At 43.8% G+C, this 18,066-nt stretch overlaps 1 protein-coding gene across 3 annotated transcripts; it reads left to right on the forward strand.

The window, feature by feature from the left end:
* Window positions 1–7,524: 7,524 nt before the first annotated feature.
* On the forward strand, window positions 7,525–18,031 carry LOC112240351 (coiled-coil domain-containing protein 134). 3 transcript variants are annotated; one of them, XM_042327547.1, is made up of 7 exons: window positions 7,525–7,644; window positions 14,959–15,083; window positions 15,213–15,334; window positions 15,707–15,791; window positions 16,028–16,209; window positions 16,412–16,483; window positions 16,752–18,031. In XM_042327547.1, the coding sequence occupies exons 1-7, from the start codon at window positions 7,595–7,597 to the stop codon at window positions 16,875–16,877; spliced, it is 762 nt and encodes a 253-aa protein (XP_042183481.1). In that variant the 5' UTR covers window positions 7,525–7,594; the 3' UTR covers window positions 16,878–18,031. The 3 variants fall into 3 exon arrangements, with proteins under 3 accessions (XP_042183481.1, XP_024264421.1, XP_024264420.1); XM_024408653.2 differs by lacking the exon at window positions 7,525–7,644 and adding an exon at window positions 9,417–9,612; XM_024408652.2 differs by lacking the exon at window positions 7,525–7,644 and adding an exon at window positions 9,418–9,768.
* The last annotated feature ends 35 nt before the right edge of the window (window positions 18,032–18,066 follow it).

Below are 18,066 nucleotides of genomic sequence, written 5' to 3' on the forward strand. Positions count from 1 at the left end.
CAATTTGGTGTTGAATAATTCCATATCAGTGGCTGCTCTGTGGAGCATAGCTCCTCCTCGGTCCACTGCGCTGTGGTGCGCTAAGCCGATGATGTGAGTCTGCACTGGCTTCCAGGATTAGACTGGAACTCTCTGTGGACCTCCTCTCTATAGCCATCTGCCCTACTTCACTATTTTGGGACACTAGTCATTGCCTCAGTAGGGGCGGCTGTGGAGTGGGAGGTAATGCATTATTAAATAATCCCTCACTCTCTCTCTTTCTCTCGTTCTATCTGGTTCTCTCTCTTTTCCATCCCTCTGTTTGGCTTAATATCTTCTCTCTCTCTCTTCTATTCATCCCTCCAGCTGGCTAAATGTCTTTCTGTCCTCCGCCTCTTCCAGAAGCAGGAGCTGTTGCTCAGTGTGTCAGTGATCTGCCTGGGGTCTCTGCTGCAGTTTCTGCAAAGGAGAAGTCCATCTACAGGTACCAGACTCAGACAAATCAACAGGTGTAGACTACAGGTGTAGACTACAGGTGTAGACTAACATTGAAATGTTTCCTTATGGGTCCTTTTCCAACAATGCAGAGTTAAAGATAACAATAGAAATAGTGACTCACGGAATAAATACACAGTGAATACTGAATAACAGTAACGAGTAAAAATAACAACACAGGTATCTTTTGGTTGTCACTATAGCAACAGCCTCCAGGAACAACAAAATACACAATATTCACATCTTCCAGTTAAATGAGGAAAAGGAATTAAGCCACAATATGTACATAACTGCCATGTGGTACAGTATTTAGAATTTTAGTACAGAAAAAGATCATTCATATTGTGGTTAGTTGTAGAGCTCAAACTGATTTAGTCAGCATTCTTTGGAAGGTTAGCCTGGTTTCTGTGTCCAGTATCGCTGAATGGCTGCATAGCTACTGTACATCGTTACAATCTGTGTGAAAGTGCAAGGTGCTATTTAAAATTTTAAAAATGGAACGCTCCATTCCTTTTTTATATAGCACCTTTCATTTTTTATATTCTTCCGAGCATGGATTACATTAATTCTATTATTTTTGCATCTTAGTCTCCTTGGGTTATTCCTTTTTATGATTTGAGTGCAAGTACTTTTTGAACTCTACAGATGTTTTCTCTTCCACGCATTCTTTCATTCTAGCGTGACGGCAAACCCTCATACTGGCTTTATATATATATATATATATATATATATATTTATATATTATATATATATTATATATATTATATATATATATATATATTATATATATATATATTATATATATATATACATATTATATATATTATATATATGTGTACAGTTGAAGTCGGAAGTTTACATACACCTTAGCCAAATACCTTTAAACTCAGTTTTTCACAATTCCTGACATTTAATCCTCGTAAAAATTCCCTGTCTTAGGTCAGTTAGGATCACCACTTTATTTTAACAATGTGAAATGTCAGAAAAATAGTAGAGAATGATTTATTTCAGCTTTTATTTCTTTCATCGCATTCCCAGTGGGTCAGAAGTTTACATACACTCGATTAGTATTTGGTAGCATTGCCTTTAAATTGTTTAGCTTGTGTCAAATGTTTCGGGTAGCCTTCCACAAGCTTCCCACAATAAATTGGGTGAATTTTGGCCCATTCCTCCTGACAGAGCTGGTGTAACTGAGTCAGATTTGTAGGCCTCCCTACATGCTTTTTCAGTTCTGCCCACAAATTTTCTATATGATTGAGGTCAGGGTTTTGTGATGGCCACTCCAATACCTTGACTTTGTTGTCCTTAAGCCATTTAGCCACAACTTATGAAGTATGCCTGGGGTCATTGTCCATTTGGAAGACCCATTTGCGACCAAGCTTTAACTTCCTGACTGATATCTTGAGATGTTGCTTCTATATATCCACATAATTCCGTTCTCATGATGCCACCTATTTTGTGAAGTGCACCAGACCCTCCTGCAGCAAAGCACCCACACAACATGATGCTGCCACCCCTGTGCTTCACGATGGGGATAGTGTTCTTCGGCTTGCAAGCCTCCCCCTTTTTCCTCCTAACATAACGATGGTCATTATGGCCAAACAGTTCTATTTTTGTTTCATCAGACCAGAGGACATTTCTCCAAAAAGTACGATCTTTGTCCCCATGTGCAGTTGCAAACCGTAGTCTGGCTTTTTTATGGCAGTGTTTGGAGAAGTGGCTTCTTCCTTGCTGAGCAGCCTTTCAGGTTATGTCGATATAGGACTCGTTTTACTGTGGATATAGATACTTTTGTACCTGTTTCCTCCAGCATCTTCACAAGGTCCTTTGCTGTTGTTCTGGGATTGATTTGCACTTTTCGCACCAAAGTACGTTCATCTCTAGGAGACAGAACGCGTCTCCTTCCTGAGCGGTATGACGGCTGCGTGGTCCCATGGTGTTTATACTTGTGTACTATTGTTTGTACAGATGAACGTGGTACCTTCAGGCGTTTGGAAATTGCTCCCAAGGATGAACCAGACTTGTGGAGGTCTACAATTTTGTTTTTGAGATCTTGGTTGATTTCTTTAGATTTTCCCATGATGTCAAGCAAAGAGGCACTGAGTTTGAAGGTAGGCCTTGAAATACATCCACAGGTACACCTCCAATTGACTCAAATTATGTCAATTAGCCCATCAGAAGCTTCTAAAGACATGACATCATTTTCTGGAATTTTCCAAGCTGTTTAAAGGCACAGTCAACATTGTGTATGTAAACTTCTGATCCACTGGAATTGTGATACAGTGAAATAATCTGTCTGTAAACATTGGTTGGAAAAATTACTTGTGTCATGTACAAAGTAGATGTCCTAACCGACTTGCCAAAACTATAGTTTGTTAACAACAAATTTGTGGAGTGGTTGAAAAACGAGTTTTGCTTTCTCCAACCGAAGTGCTTGTAAACTTCGGACTTCAACTGTATATACAGGAGTACCAGTACCGAGTCCGTGTGCAGGGGTACGAGGTAATTGAGGTAGCTTTGTACATATGGGTAACAGGTAAAGTGACGAGGCAACAGGATAGATAATAGATAGTAGCAGCAGCGTATGTGGTGAGTGAAAGTGTGTGTGTGTGTGGCGTCAGAATGCCTGTATGCGCGTGTTATGTGTGTGTGAGCATATGTAGTGTGTGTGTTGGGGTGTCAGTGTAAGTGTGTGTGAGTATATGGGTAGAGTCCAGTGTTTGTGAGATTTAGTTATTAAAAGGGTCAATGCAGGTACAGTGGAACAAAAAAGTATTTAGTCAGCCACCAACTGTGCAAGTTCTCCCACTTTTAAAGATGAGAGAGGCCTGTAATTTTCATCATAGGTACACTTCAACTATGACAGACAAAATCAGGAAAAAAAAATCCAGAAAATCACATTGTAGGATTTTTAATGAATTTATTTGCAAATTATGGTGGAAAATAAGTATTTGCTCACCTACAAACAAGCAAGATTTCTGGCTCTCACAGACCTGTAACTTCTTCTTTGAGAGGCTCCTCTGTCCTCCTCTCGTTACCTGTTTGAACTTGTTATCAGTATAAAAGACACCTGTCCACAACCTCAAACAGTCACACTCCAAACTCCACTATGGCCAAGACCAAAGAGCTGTCAAAGGACACCAGAAACAAAATTGTAGACCTGCACCAGGCTGGGAAGACTGAATCTGCAATAGGTAAGCAGCTTGGTTTGAAGAAATCAACTGTGGGAGAAATTATTAGGAAATGGAAGACATACAAGACCACTGGTAATCTCCCTCGATCTGGGGCGCCATGCAAGATCTCACCCCGTGGGGTCAAAATGATCACAAGAACGGTGAGCAAGAATCCCAGAACCACACGGGGGAACCTAGTGAATGACCTGCAGAGAGCTGGGACCAAAGTAACAAAGCCTACCATCAGTAACACACTACGCAGTCAGGGACTCAAATCCTGCAGTGCCAGACGTGTCCCCCTGCTTAAGCCAGTACATGTCCAGGCCCATCTGAAGTTTGCTAGAGAGCATTTGGATGATCCAGAAGAAGATTGGGAGAATGTCATATGGTCAGATGAAACCAAAATATAACTTTTTGGTAAAAACTCAACTTGTCGTGTTTGGAGGACAAAGAATGCTGAGTTGCATCCAAAGAACACCATACCTACTGTGATGCATGGGGGTGGAAACATCATGATTTGGGGATGTTTTTCTGCAAAGGGACCAGGACGACTGATCCGTGTAAAGGAAAGAATGAATGGGGCCATGTATCGTGAGATTTTGAGTGAAAACCTCCTTCCATCAGCAAGGGCATTGAAAATTAAACGTGGCTGGGTCTTTCAGCATGACAATGATCCCAAACACACCGCCCGGGCAACGAAGGAGTGGCTTCGTAAGAAGCATTTCAAGGTCCTAGAGTGGCCTAGCCAGTCTCCAGATCTCAACCCCATAGAAAATCTTTGGAGGGAGTTGAAAGTCCGTGTTGCCCAGCAACAGCCCCAAAACATCACTGCTCTAGAGGAGATCTGCATGGAGGAATGGGCCAAAATACCAGCAACAGTGTGTGAAAACCTTGTGAAGACTTACAGAAAACGTTTGACCTCTGTCATTGCCAACAAAGGGTATATAACAAAGTATTGAGATAAACTTTTGTTATTGACCAAATACTTATTTTCCACCATAATTTGCAAATAAATTCATTAAAGATCCTACAATGTGATTTTCTGGATTTTTTTCCCCTCATTTTGTCTGTCATAGTTGAAGTGTACCTATGATGAAAATTACAGGCCTCTCTCATCTTTTTAAGTGGGAGAACTTGCACAATTGGTGGCTGACTAAATACTTTTTTGCCCCACTGTATACCCGGGTATCAATTTATTAGCTATTTACAGCCTTGTTTAGCAGTCTTTTGGCTTGGGGTTAGAAGCTGTAGCAGGTAGAACAGAGAGAACAGTCTATGGCTTGGGTTGCTGGAGTCTTCCTGATTCCGCCTAGTATAGAGGTCCTGGATGGCAGGGAGCTCGGCCCCAGTGATGTACTGGGCCGTACTCACCACCCTCTGTACCGCCTTGCGGTCGGGCGCCTTGCAGTTGCCGTATCAAGCGGTGATGCAGCTAGTCAAGATGCTTTCAAAGGTGCAGCTGTTGAACTTTTTGAGGATTTCAGGGCCCATGCCAAATATTTTCAGCCTCCTGAGGGGAAGAAGCGATGTTGTGCCCTCTTCACAACTGTGTGGGTGTGTGTTTACCATGTTAATTCATTAGTGCTGTGGACACTGAGGAACTTGAAGCTCTTGACCCGCTACACTACAACCCCATTGATGTGGATGGGGCCATGCTAGCCCTTGCATTTCCTGCAGTCCACGATCAGCTCCTTTGAGTGAAAGGTTGTAGCCCTGGCACCACACTGCCAGGTTTCTGACCTCCTCCCTAGAGGCTTCCTCATAGTTGTCGGGTGATCAGTCCTATCAGCGTGGGTGGATGTGTTGTTGCCTACCCTCACCTCCTGGGGGCGGCCTGTCAGGAAGTCCGGGATCCAGTTGCAGAGGGAGGTGTTCAGTCCCAGGGTCCTGAGCTTGGTGATTATTTGTTTATTTGGATGATGGTGTTGATTGCTGAGCTGTAGTCATTGAACATCATTCTTATATAGGTATTCATTTTGTCCTGGTGGGTGAGGGCAGTGTAAGGTGCAATAGAGATTGCATCATCTGTGGGTTCAGGGTGTCTGGGATGATGATGTTGATGTGATACATGACCCACCTTTCAAAGCATTTCATGGCTATATATTTTAGTGCTATGGGGCGATAGTTATTTAGGCAGGTTACCTTGGCGTTCTTGGGAACCGGGACTATGGTGGTCTGCTTGAAACAAGTTGGTATTACAGACCGGGTCAGGGATAGGTTGAAAATGTCAGTGAAGACAGTTGCTAGATGGTCAGCACATGCTCTGAGTACACACCCTGGTATTCCGTTTGGCCCTGTGGCCTTGCGAATGTTAACCTGTTTCTGGTCTTACATTGGCTACGGAGAACAAGATCACACAGTCATCCGGAACAGCTGGCGCTGTCATGCATGGTTCAGTGTTGCTTGCCCTCAAAGCGGGCATAGAAGGCATTTAGCTTGTCTGGTAGGCTTGCGTCACTGGGCAGCTCGCGTCTGGTTTTCCCTTTGTAGTCCGTAGTAGTTTTCAAGCTCTGCCACATCCGACGAGCGTCAGAGCCGGTGTAGTTGGATTCAATCTTAATCCTGTATTGATGCTTTGCGTGTTTGATGGTTCGTCTGAGGGCATAGCGGGATTTCTTATAAGCGTCCGGATTAGTGTCCCGCTCCTTGAAAGCGGCAGCTCTAGTCTTTAGCTCGATGCAGATGTTGCCTGTAATCCATGGCTTCTGGTTGGGATATGTACGTACGGTCACTGTGGGGACCACGTGGTCAATGCACTTTGATGAAGTTGATGACTGAGGTGGTATACTCCTCAATGCCATTGGATGAATTCCAGAACATATTCCAGTCTGTGGTAGTAAACAGTCCTGTAGCGTAGCATCTGCGCCATCTGACCACTGTGTTTGTCAGTGTATTCATGCCTCACCATCATCCTGACCTCTCCTTTTCCCCTCTGTCACCAGCCCAGCATGTGGTGTGTCAGCCCTGGAGTCACTTCCTGCTCTACTCTCTGCTCAACTCTGGAGAGAGTTGCCTGCTGCACCCAGCCACACTCACACTACTCACACTGGTAAGACTGCACCCAGCCACACTCACACTACGCACACTGGTAAGACTGCACCCAGCCACACTCACACTGGTAAGACTGCACCCAGCCACACTCACACTACTCACACTGGTAAGACTGCACCCAGCCACACTCACACTAGTAAGACTGCACCCAGCCACACTCACACTAGTAAGACTGCACCCAGCCACACTCACACTGGTAAGACTGCACTCAGCCACATTCACACTGGTAAGACTGCACCCAGCCACACTCTGTTTGTCTTACTTCACCATAGCCAGTATACACTTCCTCAAAATAGTTAGAATTCATCTAAGATAACTGCAATTCATTTTGATGTTTTTGCCAAGGAGATCTTAGTCACACAATTTTACATCTAACTAAGATGTTTGGTGCAGTATTTCTCAAGTGAAAAAATCTGCATGAAAACGAATTGTCTGTCGTTGAATGACAACAAACACTAAATTGAAGAATCCCTACTGTTGACCAATCACAGACGAAGGAGCGTAGACTTTTTCTACCAAACTTCGGCTTGTCACAAGAAAAATGTTTGTGTGGACAAATAGTCGAAAAAACCCTTGCGAAGACCAAAACGTCCCAAAATGGCGTCATAATAAATACACATATATGAACTACTCCGAACGGTTTCGGATGGGAAGCATGCAGATGCTTCAAGACTGCACCCGGACACACTCATACTACTGTTGGTCTTTGAAGCAGTGCAGGGCCATTTTGAAGTGTATTAAAATGTGTCTTTGCCTTCTGTTTGTAAGCACCCCGATGATGCCTTGAATACCAACACATGTCCCTCCCATGCAGCTGTTGCGGTATGGCAGTAGGGGGGTGGTGTGGGAACCAGACCTGTGTCAGGTGTTGGAGGCGGTGGAGAAGAGAGGCCTGAATGAGCTGGGAGAAAACACAACACAGGCTCCGAGACAGCTGCTCACACAGGTACAGTACACAACACAGGCCCTGAGACAGCTGCTCACACAGGTATAGTACACAACACAGGCCCTGAGACAGCTGCTCACACAGGTACAGTACACAACACAGGCCCTGAGACAGCTGCTCACACAGGTACAGTACACAACACAGGCCCTGAGACAGCTGCTCACACAGGTACAGTACACAACACAGGCCCTGAGACAGCTGCTCACACAGGTACAGTACACAACACAGGCCCTGAGACAGCTGCTCACACAGGTACAGTACACAACACAGGCTCTGAGACAGCTGCTCACACAGGTACAGTACACAACACAGGCCCTGAGACAGCTGCTCACACAGGTACAGTACACAACACAGGCTCTGAGACAGCTGCTCACACAGGTACAGTACACAACACAGGCTCTGAGACAGCTGCTCACACAGGTACAGTACACAACACACTGACTGGAGCACATACAGCAGCAGAGTGAAATGCAAACAGAGAGCACACAGGCAGAGCTCTATGAGACTATGTTGAACGTCACTGAGACACACTCTTTTAATTGTCCCATGTCCAAGCAGCCCCCTGTCACCACCTCTACGCCATTGTGACACCCATGACAGTGGCAGGACACAGGCCCTCATAGGGTTCGTCTGGCTCAGAAATGGAATGTCACTGCACTGAAAAGTCATCAATGTCCCCATTTGTCATGTGATACAGCATCATGCTGGCCCTGCTGCCTCCCTTAGTGACAGAGCTTTGATGTGTGTGTGTGTGTGTGTGTGTGTGTGTGTGTGTGTGTGTGTGTAAGACTCTTATTCAGGGGTTAGCGGGGCTGAATGTACTCCAGCAGTGTGCGCTTCAGTAGCTTGTCAGATCAGAGCGGTTCTTATAGGAGACTGTCCTGTCACGATATCTGGTGCATGCTGCCTCTTATAATAATAATAATAGATTTCTTTTATATAGCGCTTTTCATTACAAAGATAATCTCAAATATGCTGTAAATACAAACTAAACAAATGTAGGAATCTGGCAGGTCTTGGTGATGGTCTTCCACAGATTCAGATGATACAGTGTGTTCAGCCAGGCAGTTAAGAAAAGCTGGGCAGTAGCGTAAGCGGATGGACCTTCAATGGCACTGAGAGGGAGCGGCGTCATTCAGAAATATAGGCCAATCTGAGGCCACCGATTTGGATGGTCATGGCTAGATGGGATACAGATGTCAAATTGACGTCAAACGTTTTTGTTTTTTTGCATTTTAGCTAACCATAACTATTTTCCTAAGATGAACCTAATTCTCCTAGCTTGCTATGTTAATTATCCTAACCTGCTGCGTAAATTCTCCTGACCTGCTACTTAAAGTACATTCTGGTCAATTCTGACATAAGCTGTATCCCAGGGGTAGGCAATCCTGTTGCTTGAGTACTGCAGAATTTTGTTCCCAACTAGGCACTACACCTGAACAACTGAGCTAATTGATCAGTAAAGTGTTTGCCTAAATTCAAACACAACTGGTCTTCCCGGTCGGTTAAATCAAAAACATGAAGTGGCTTCTGCACTCCAGGACCAGGGTTGCCTACCCTTGCTGTATCCCTTCTAGCCGATTTACTGCCAACTGCAGTTATGGAATGTTTGCTCACGAGTATAGTTCATTGGCTGATCCCTCCTGGTGACCTGGATGGAGGTAATGTACGTGATCCTTCACAACCCATAGGAAGTCCCACCCAGTTGACTTCTTCAAATTGTGAAAGTCCCCAATGGTGCTGCCCATGCTGAAACGGGTTTTTGGCATTAGAGTCCTCTGTCTATGGGTTTACTTTCTTTCGTGATAAGCGGGAGGGGGAGGGATTTACCGCGTACAAAGGCCTGTGTGCCGCTCTAAAATTTCCGTCTGGAAACCACCTCCTTCCATGTAATCGCTGGCTGTCATTCGTCCAAGCAGAGCCAGCCGGTGCGATCGTGGCACAGGCGGAGTGGAGCAAGCGACTTCTGTATGTAAATTAACATTTCAAACGCGATATTGTCACTTGAGTATTGTAGCAAACACTCCGCAACTGATGTCTCCATTTTTACGAGGAAACTGATGCTCGCGAGAAATAATAGTTGGTTTTGCTATCGTTTTAGATCGTGCTGTTTCTTACTACGAGGTGAGTGAACGGCGAGTTTATGATGATGTCGAAGTCTAGTGTCCACAGCTGACCAGTAGCGAGTGAAATGCATGCATTGGGATACAGATGGGTTTACATTGTCATTAAAATTCTCGATGACCGGTTTATTCACAAGTAGTCCCGTCAGGTAATGAAATGCTGCTATTTCATGTGCCTCGGGTGTTTTCAAAGATAGCGAACTGCACACCACGAAAACGCGAACGTTTTCTAAAACCATGCAACACAGATCATTGTGGTTCGAGCCTCTTCCTTGAAATGGTGCCTGATATACTAATGATGGGAAACATTAAATTAAAGGATCGTTCAAGTCCACTGTATGCAAAACAACTTCCAAGCGGGGTCAGAAAGGGGTCATTTTGATTGGCAGTATATTAACCTTTAAGTTTACGTTTTGTATGACATTTCCCTCAAAGTATCAATTATTGCCAACAAAATACTTGGTCAATACCCAGTGCTTCTCTGAAAGCATAACGTTACCAATAACAGCTGTCTGATTCACGCAGAGAGCTCCGATATTGTAATGTATTCCACCCTGAACCTCAAACCTCCGACTGATTATATGGTACAACATACTGTATGTACTAGATTACATTTCATGTATTAAGAAAATATCTTACAACAGCTTACATACACAGAGTTTGATGGACCATTCTGTAATGATGGACAGCCATGGGCGTCATGCACACATTGTTTTATAGGGGGCACAAATTATGTGTGGATGAATTCTTTAGCACGGTCTGGAGATTGTAAGAAAAAGCTGTTTCAGGTGTTTGAAAAATCCTAAATTGTCCCTCTCTAGCCATATGATTATACCTAATTCCATGTAAAAGATATCTATTTTTCTGCATAGGTTATGTAAACATACCTCTTTTCCTGTTGAATTGTCATTTTAATTAAAATGCCACACGGGTATATAGTATCATAACCTTAAATATGCTTCTCTGCATCTTTGCTAGCCCAGCTGGCTGCATATTGCGCTCTTATTCCTTTCCATCTTTTGTCATCTGCATCCAACTGGACTCTATGCAGCCGGCTATACACTCATGGCCCCCGCGACTGGCTCTACATAAAATGTCCTCCATTCAGGGGCGAGGGTGCCAATTTCCTCCTTAACTAGCTTTAAAAATATGCACACTGTCGTAATAAAACACCATTTTCGACCACCATGCTTGAGTGGCTAGTGTTACTTCCTGGTGTTGCACACGGCGTTCAGCTAGGGATAAACAGACTGCTGCAGCCTGATTGGCTGAACATCAGCGGTAGCATTAGCCACTCTAGCATGGTGGCTGAGCATTTTTAGACAGTACCCATATTTTTTCCCAGCGGCTCTTCGTTAAAACTAGTTGAGGAAATTGAAGCCCTTACAGCCTGAATCGAGGATGCTTTATGTATGAGACGGTCGCCAGGGGACGAGTGTATAGAGGGGTTGGTTGTTTAGCAACAAAACCGACACGTGCGCAACTATGGAGAAAACAAACAGGGTTGGTTTAGATTGTTGACAACATGTAAACTACATTTTGTCTCCAAGTGTTTATTGAAAAAACACACTGAACAAAAATGTATAAATGCAACATCCAACAATTTCTAAGAATTTACTGAGTTACAGTTCATATAAAGAAATCGGTCAATTGAAATAATGTATTGGGACCTAATCTATGGATTTCACATGACTGGGAATACAGATACCTTTTTATAAAAAGTAGGTGGGTGGATCAGAAAACCAGTCTGCCTTATGCAGCACAACACATCTCCTTTGCATAGAGTTAATAAGGCTGATTGTGGAATGTTGTCCCACTCCTCTTCAATGGCTGTGTGAAGTTACTGGATATTGGCGGAAACTGGAACACACTGTTGTACATGTTGATCCAGAGCATCCCAAACATGCTCAATGGGTGACATGTCTTGTGAGTATGCATGCCATGGAAGAACTGGGACATTTTCAGCTTCCAGAAATTGTGTACAGATCCTTGGGACATGGGGGGGCTTGCATTATCATGGTGAAACATGAGGGATGGCGGTGGATGAATGGCACGACAATGGGCCTCAGGATCTCGTCACGGTATCTCTGTGCATTCAAATTGCCATTGATAAAATGCATTTGTGTTTGTTTGCATAGTTTATGCCTGCCCATACCATAACCCCACCCCCACTATGGGGCACTCTGTTCACAAAGTTGTCATCCAACCGCTTGCCCACACAATGCCATACACACTGTCTGCCATTTGCCCGGTAGAGTTGAAACCAGGATTCATCTGTGAAGAGTACACTTCTCCACTGTGCCAGTGACCGTCAAAGGTGAGCATTTGCCCACTGAAGTCGTTTACGACGCCAAACTGCAGTCAGGTCAAGACTGGTGAGGATGCCGAGCACGAAGATGAGCTTCCCTGAGGTGGTTTCTGACAGTGTGTGCAGAAATTCTTCGGTTGTGCAAACCCACAGTTTCATCAGTTGTCCAGGTGGTTGGTCTCAGACAATCCCGCTGGTGAAGAAGCTGGATGTGAAGGTCCTTGGCTGACATGGTTACACTTGTGCGGTTGTGAGGCCGGTTGGACAAATTCTCTAAAATTATGTTGGAGGCGGCTTATGGTAGAGAAATGAACATTCACTTCTCTGGCAACAGCTCTGGTGGACATTCCTGCAGTCAGCATGCCAATTTCATGCTCCCTCAACTTGAGACATCTGTGGCATTGTTGTGACACTTTTTAGTGGCCTTAGTAAGAGTGTACCTGTGTAATGATCATGCTGTTTAATCAGCTTGTTTTTTTTAACCCCCTTTTCTCCCCATTTGCGTGGTATCCAATTGATAGTTAGTCGTGTCTCATCGCTGCAACTCCCATACGAACTCGGAGAGGCAAAGGTCAAGAGCCGTGTGTCCTCCCAAACACAACCCAACCAAGCCGCACTGCTTCTTGACACAATGTCCACTTAACCTGGAAGCCAGCCGTTACCAGTGTGTTGGAGGAAACACCAGGCAACCGTGTCAGCGTGCACTGTGCCCGGCCCACCACAGGAGTTGCTAGTGTACGATGGGACAAGGACATCCCTGCCAGCCAAACCTTCCCTTATCCCAGACGACGCTGGGCCAATTGTGCTCCTCCTCATGGGTCTCCCGGACGCGGCCGGCTGCGACAGAGCCTGGACTTTAACCCAGAATCTCTAGTCGCACAGCTTTCACTGCGATGGACCTTAATCAGCTTCTTGATATGCTACACCTGTCAGGTGGATGTATTATCTTGGCAAAGGAGAAATGCTCACTAACAGGGACGTAAACAACATTGAGAGAAATACGTTTTTTTTGTGTGTGTAACATTTCCGGGATTTATTTCAGCTCATTAAACAGTGTTGCGTTTATATTTTTGTCCAGTGTAAATACATTTGCACAATGAGCGTGAGTCTTATTTAGTAATTGCTGGCTTTTCTAATGTCTAGCGACCTTGCCAGCAGGCATGCCTGATAAGATAGTTAGACAAGCTACTCTAACTTGATCGCCTGCAATGGCTTGGTAGCTAGTTTCCCAGTCACCCAACCTCATAACTGTCTGGGCTAGCTAAAGCCAATTTCATAAAATTGCTAGATGGCTATTATTACAGCGAAACAACCATTTTTAGTTTGATTTATTAATCAAGAAGGAATCAATAGGCTACAAAGCTTCATCAAATTAGTTTACAAACATACCTCCTGCAAGTCCGGCCCATCACTGGCATCTAAAATCAAATCAAAAGCTTTGGGTGCATTTTGGAGTGTCATTTCTCAAATTCTGTGCTTTGCATGATGCCTGTGGATATGATTGATCTGTCCTAGTCGCTTGCCCCCTCTGCTCCACCTTAATATCCCAGCACTTTGTCTAGTCTGATGGAAACATCAATGCTGGATGTCCATTTTGGCCATGGTGTTGACACTAATCAATTCTATGGCCTTCTTGGCTATGCTTGTAACGAAATATGGATATGGGGCTTCTTACTACTAAGCCTCTTCCCTGGTTGTCCGTCTTAGGAATATTTGACTTATTGACTTACATGCCTAGTACAAAAAGCTGGAAGGCAGCCCAAAGATGTTTTCAGAATGCACAAATTGTTCCTAATCGAACACTGTATTCTGCTGCTCCAACTGTATCATCAGCACCCATTTTTGCTGACGGATTAGATGTTGCAAAGTTTTCTCAAAGTATATGTGGTGATTCGGGCAAATGCCCTGTCATAGCCTATGTCAAATCACACAGCTTGCATAACCCTCTGAATCTTCAGGCAGTATTCTAATAGTCTAACCATAGGAGGGTAAGTGTCTGAGTAGGGGAATGCAACTGAAGAGTTCAGAATAGAGAGACTACATTTTGAGAAACAGCTGAAAAGATGTTATCAGGTTTCTCCTCATTCTCTTTCACTCACATCCCTGACACTTTCTCTCACTATCAGATCTGTCTTTAGGCGTGTACCTTGTTGCGTATTGAAAAATATAAATGAAATATTCAGCAGAAAAGCAGTTGGCTCCCACAGGGTCTCTCTCATCCCACAGTATACTTTCTTCTGTCTCTCACAATCCCCCTTCTCGCTCTCTCTGATAATATTATCGATGGACATTGCTGAATTATACATTTGGTGTTCTATCGACGCTGTCTCCTCCTTCGACACTTTTTTTTGTTTTCTGCTGATGTTGTTTTAAAAGTCAGTGCTCATCAAATATGCATCAGTCCAAGACTCATTTTTATCCTGTTTTAATGTATTAATATGCTCTGAGGGAGAGGAGGCTGGACCTGAGGGAATGTTGAGGCAGCCCACAGCTTAGAGGATGGAGAGTGTCTGAGAGGAAGAAAGAGGATGCAAGACGGGGGCTGGCAAGAAGTCTGAAAGTTATTTTGGGGTTTAGATAAGTGACATGTCAAGTGGCTTTTAGAAGTTGTTTAAATGGGACAGATATAACCTCATTAGAACCTGTGTAATTTATAGTACAGGACCAAACTGGATTTAAAAAGTAAAAATATGATCATAAATATACTTTTTAATTTAAAAAAAAAAATATATATATATAACCTTCAAAACACAACAAAATATGCTCTAATGTCAACCAGACAGACCTACTGTAAATTTTGGCTTTACAAGTTCAGTAAAAACGTTGTAAACAGTATTCAGAAATATTTATTAACTGCATTTTCTCTTGTTCTGTGTACGTTAGAGTGCCTCACCACCGCCACCTCTTGACCATGCTGAGTGTGTGTACAGTCGTCCTGGTGGTTGCTGCTGCAGCCCTCGCCTCTGCAGACTCCGATACGCACAGACATGACTCCAACCTGGAGATCTGTATCCTACTGTTGGTGTCTGTTTCCTTCTTCAGAATATTAAGCGGTGTCCTCTTGGATGGCCCTTGATTAGTGTTTATATTGAAATGTGTGGCAGCATTTCTTCCTGAACACCCCCCCCCCCTCTCAGACAAGCGTCTGTTCGAGACCAAGAGGAAAGACCAGCTAAATGCTCTGAAGAACCTGGTGGAGCTCAATGACATCAACCAGCAATATAAGATCATAGACATCATGCTGAAGGGCTTGTTTAAGGTACAATTGCTCTACCACTGTTTAACTCCCCTTCATGCTGACCATTAGCTAGAAACAGGGTGTTGTGGCCTTAGCGGGAAGTAATTGCGGTGTTAGTTTCTTAGCATGTTTAGATTATTATGATTTTATGAGTAGGCAAATAAGGCCACTTGATAAGCAGTATCTAAGTCGCCGGTCACTAATAAGACTAGAGTAACCCGGATTTAGCTTCCAAGTCTTCCTATTGCTTGAGGCCTCACTGTATATACTGTATTCTTCCCAGATATATACTGTTTGATTCCCAGAGGACATATCTGCTCTTTGCCCAAGGACAACTATGATGGTCAACCCACAGTGGGCAATCTACATTGTGTGTGTGTGTGTTCTGTGAAGGTGTTGGAGGACTCGAAGGCCGTCCTTATTGCAGCCAACATGCAGGCTGATGATCCCTTCCCCATGGATGACAAAATCAAAGAAGGTCAGATTATGGACATTATACCGTTACTATACTTTGCTCTCTCTCCTTTCTCACTCGATACAGATCTGATTTGTCTGTCACCATCTTGCTTTTTTTCTCCTCTTCTCCCTCCCCTTTTCCCTCTCCGCCTCTTACGTTTTCTGACGCTCTCTTTTAGTATGTCAGTCTGCAGTGATTTACGTTCTAGTTTATTTCCTAAGTATGACATGTAGACTACTCTCTCTCTCGCTCCATAGCCTACTCCCATGTGGTGGAGAACACGGCGTTCTTTGGGGACGTGGCGTTGCGTTTCCCACGTATTGTCCACCACTACTACGACCGTAACCCAGACTGGGGCGTCCTTCTGCGATGGGGGCTCCGCTTCTGCAACCTCACTGGGGTGTTCACTGGGGGGGCACACCAGCATGTTCTCTCACTGGTGAGACGGGGATAGAACTGGGGGTATACTCTGGGACATAGAGGAAATGTTTATGCTTTATTTAAAGCCAACAGGTGTAATGTATTATAACCTCCTTATTACTACATTTTATAAGCATGTTGTAAGCATACTAACTTTTCTATGTGCCAATTTTTTTCTGTGGATTCAGAATGGCTGATAACTCTCGCTCCTTGTCTCTCAGATGTCGCAGGAGTTGGGAATAATCGAGAAATCCCCAGACTTCACCAACCCATACCGCACTGAGAGAGACGACGTGAGTAACACAGTGGCTCTCAGCCTCTATAACCACGTGTATTCTATCACCGTGAAGCCTACCAGACAGACTTGGAAAGCGTGTTCTTTGAAGGCTTGTTTAACAAACGAGCCCGACTATGTTTGAGACGAGCGTAACATCAGTGAAACTCACACTGACTGCACCTTTTTGCTGTCCCATCCTCTGCTGTTTGCTTCTCCATACACCCATTGTTAAAAAATGCCTCTCTCAAACACACGTTCACGCGCTCTGCTTTTCTCTGGCACAGGTGCTTCACACTGCAGAGGCTTTTCAGAAGATCCTGAGGGAGGAGGAGAAGAGGAGGAGGAAAGAGGACAAGAGGAAAGAGATTAGGAAGGGGCCCCGCATCTCCCGCTCCCGTACTGAGCTATAGTACTTTACCTCGACTCTTGGAGAGAAATGATGAGGAGAAGGAAAATGTAGGGGGATGTCCTGAGTCCTAGATTCAGTGATGGAGAGGTTGGGTCTTGGCACCGGTGAGCTCTGTCGAGGGGATAATGTGGCAGCAGAAAATTTGAAGGAACTAGAAGTGTTTATGTGGCACAGGAACAAACTGGAGACAAGGAAAGGAGGTTGAGCTCTATCTGTGGAATCCGACTTACTGTATACAGAACTGTGCCCAACCTGCAGTTATTATGAAACAAAGGAAATACAGCTACCACATATTTAAGAAGATTTAATAAGGAAAGATCATTTTCATAAATAGATTACATAACTGTACTTTGGAAGAAAGAGCAAATCCCCAATATGTTATCTCTTTTTGTGAATAGATTGAATACAATTTACTACCATACAATTGTTTTGATGATGGCATTTGCACGTACGAGTTTACATTCCCATTCAACAAGCTTCAAAATATAAAGCTTGAATATGTTGAATTCTGTTTTGTGTAAGTTTTCCTGTCCCCTTCTCCAGAGTCAGCAGATTTATATAATGAGATTTTATGAGTTTGTTGTTGAATGGTCCTACTCTAGGTGTATCCTCTTGATTTGCGGTACAAGTGTTGATCGCAGAACCATTTTCATGATGTCTGCCACTTGCTTTCCTAGAGCCGAATGCTTTCTTAGCTCTGTCTGTGTGTGACTGTCCGCATGAGTGTTAAATGGGGTTTGGTCATTTATGATTTTAAATAAAACTATTTTACATATTATTTTGTCTACAATCAGGGAGGTATAATGTCTTAGCGCTGTGTCTTTTGGCAACCACTCATCAGCTTAAACTTCTATATGTCACATTTGTTTCTGTCCATCTGATGGCCATAATGAAATGTCAGAACAGCGGTCCCCTAGAACAATGCCTTTAAAAAAAAATCTATATTTTGGCATATCTAGGGAAGATCTCAATTCCATTCTTCTCCTGTCCTGTCTCCTCAAAATCCATTCAAGCAGAAATCCCTCCTCTCTGACCACCTATGGGTTTTGAGAATGCGAGGAGTATGCAATTGAGATATTCCCCTAATGTTTTGTTGCCTCTGACATTTTGAGGGAAATTGTCTCATTTTAATGCAAATAAATTATTCAATATACAGAGATGACTGATTATGTTTTGTTAATGCGACTATT

This window comes from Oncorhynchus tshawytscha, linkage group LG09, assembly GCF_018296145.1.
Source record: "Oncorhynchus tshawytscha isolate Ot180627B linkage group LG09, Otsh_v2.0, whole genome shotgun sequence".
Lineage (NCBI taxonomy): Eukaryota > Metazoa > Chordata > Actinopteri > Salmoniformes > Salmonidae > Oncorhynchus > Oncorhynchus tshawytscha.